We start from the raw sequence: 1,404 nt of genomic DNA, 5'->3' as shown, positions 1-1,404 counted from the left end.
GTGGAGTGGGGAGGACAGAAGCTATGATTATCCTGGCGATTTTGATAGTACAGAAGAGGACGTGAAGTTTTTGAGAGAACCAAAGAGTTTAACAAACACCGTGATAGTAAAGTTAGAACCGAAGAATATAGTTAATTTAAATTTGCGCGTGGGCCATGAAATGTTCGAGGTTGCTGGCGAATTTGATGGGAACAAGAACCAAGGGGTCAGGACTATTATAGACGAGATTGGAACCGGAAGTAGGAAGGTTATGGAAAGCGGAGAACGACCTAGTTTGGAAGCAGATGTATTCACTAAAAATATAGTGAAGGAGTGGACGGATGTAAACGTGACGGAGGGGGTGATGAATGTAAACATGAAGGAGGCGGTGATGGATGTAAACATGAAGGAGGCGGTGGAGAAAATAGTGCAAGAGGACATTCCAAGTACCTTAGAGAAGAGTATAGGGGATGTGATGAAGAACCATAACGAACCTGAAGATAGTACTGTAACTATAGTAATAGTAGTAGTGGTTGGAGTTCTCATCATAGGGATACTTATAATTGCCATATATCTACGGAAAAGGTTAGTAACAGGTTTTGTAATGAAAAGAAAACATGGGAATCCATGGGAAAATGTGTGGGGTTTGAAAGAAAAGGTTTTTTTTTTGGAAAAGGTTAATTGGTGAATATAAATTGAATTGTTTTTTTTTTGATAATAAAAGAAGATTGGAAGCAAGTTTGAGTTTGTAAGTAGAAAATAAAGTTTAAAGGGACTGTTTGTTGTATTCAAAGCAGTTTAAAAGTACAGTTTAACAGAAAAATGAACGTAATGCACAATAAGAATTATTAATTTTTAGGAGAAGACCTTTGGTGAAAGAGGATGTGAAGAAGGGAAAGACTGAAGGGAGCAGAGCTGTTAAATGTGTATCAGAAAGGTTTAAGGTGAGAATACGTAACATAATTAGATAAATGGGATGTATGGAAGATCTTAAATACGGTTTTTTTTTACAACATTTTATTTTGAAAAAAAATGAAAAGATGCTCGCTGCGTAAGACATTCGATTTGTATTAGATTGGAAGATGTAAAAATTAATAATAAAATGGTATTCGCTAGGGTTTAGAGAAATGTTATTCGTAAGAAATGGGTTAAAGGTAGATAGGTATGTATTACTATAAAAGTGTGATTAAAATATTGGGAGATTGGGAATGGTTAGTTTAACGTGGAGTCAAATGAAATAAAAAGGAATTAAATGAATTTTAATTTAGGAATTGTGTAAAAAGGAGGAACCTGGAGTAGGACGAAAGGAGGCGGAACCAGGGGTGGAGCAGAGAGGAGTGGAACTTGGAGTAGAACAGGGCAGTGCGGACAGTAGTAATTATTTAATCCCAATTAGGGCCATACCCGGAGCTGTCTTTACAAGTA

At 36.5% G+C, this 1,404-nt stretch overlaps 1 protein-coding gene across 1 annotated transcript; it reads left to right on the top strand.

Moving 5' to 3' along the window:
- Positions 1–6: 6 nt before the first annotated feature.
- LOC111717745 (uncharacterized) lies at positions 7–1,299 on the top strand (the record flags this gene model as incomplete). Its single annotated transcript, XM_023493218.1, is given in 3 exon segments — positions 7–564; positions 839–923; positions 1,248–1,299. Coding segments are annotated over 3 exon segments (541 nt in total), but the record flags the coding sequence as incomplete, so codon positions are not given.
- Positions 1,300–1,404: the final 105 nt, after the last annotated feature.

Source organism: Eurytemora carolleeae, unplaced genomic scaffold (genome assembly GCF_000591075.1).
Source record: "Eurytemora carolleeae unplaced genomic scaffold, Eaff_2.0 scaffold3503, whole genome shotgun sequence".
Classification (NCBI taxonomy): Eukaryota; Metazoa; Arthropoda; class Copepoda; order Calanoida; family Temoridae; genus Eurytemora; species Eurytemora carolleeae.
The sequence above is the reverse complement of the archived record's forward strand: the minus strand, read 5'-3'. Positions and strand labels throughout refer to the sequence as shown.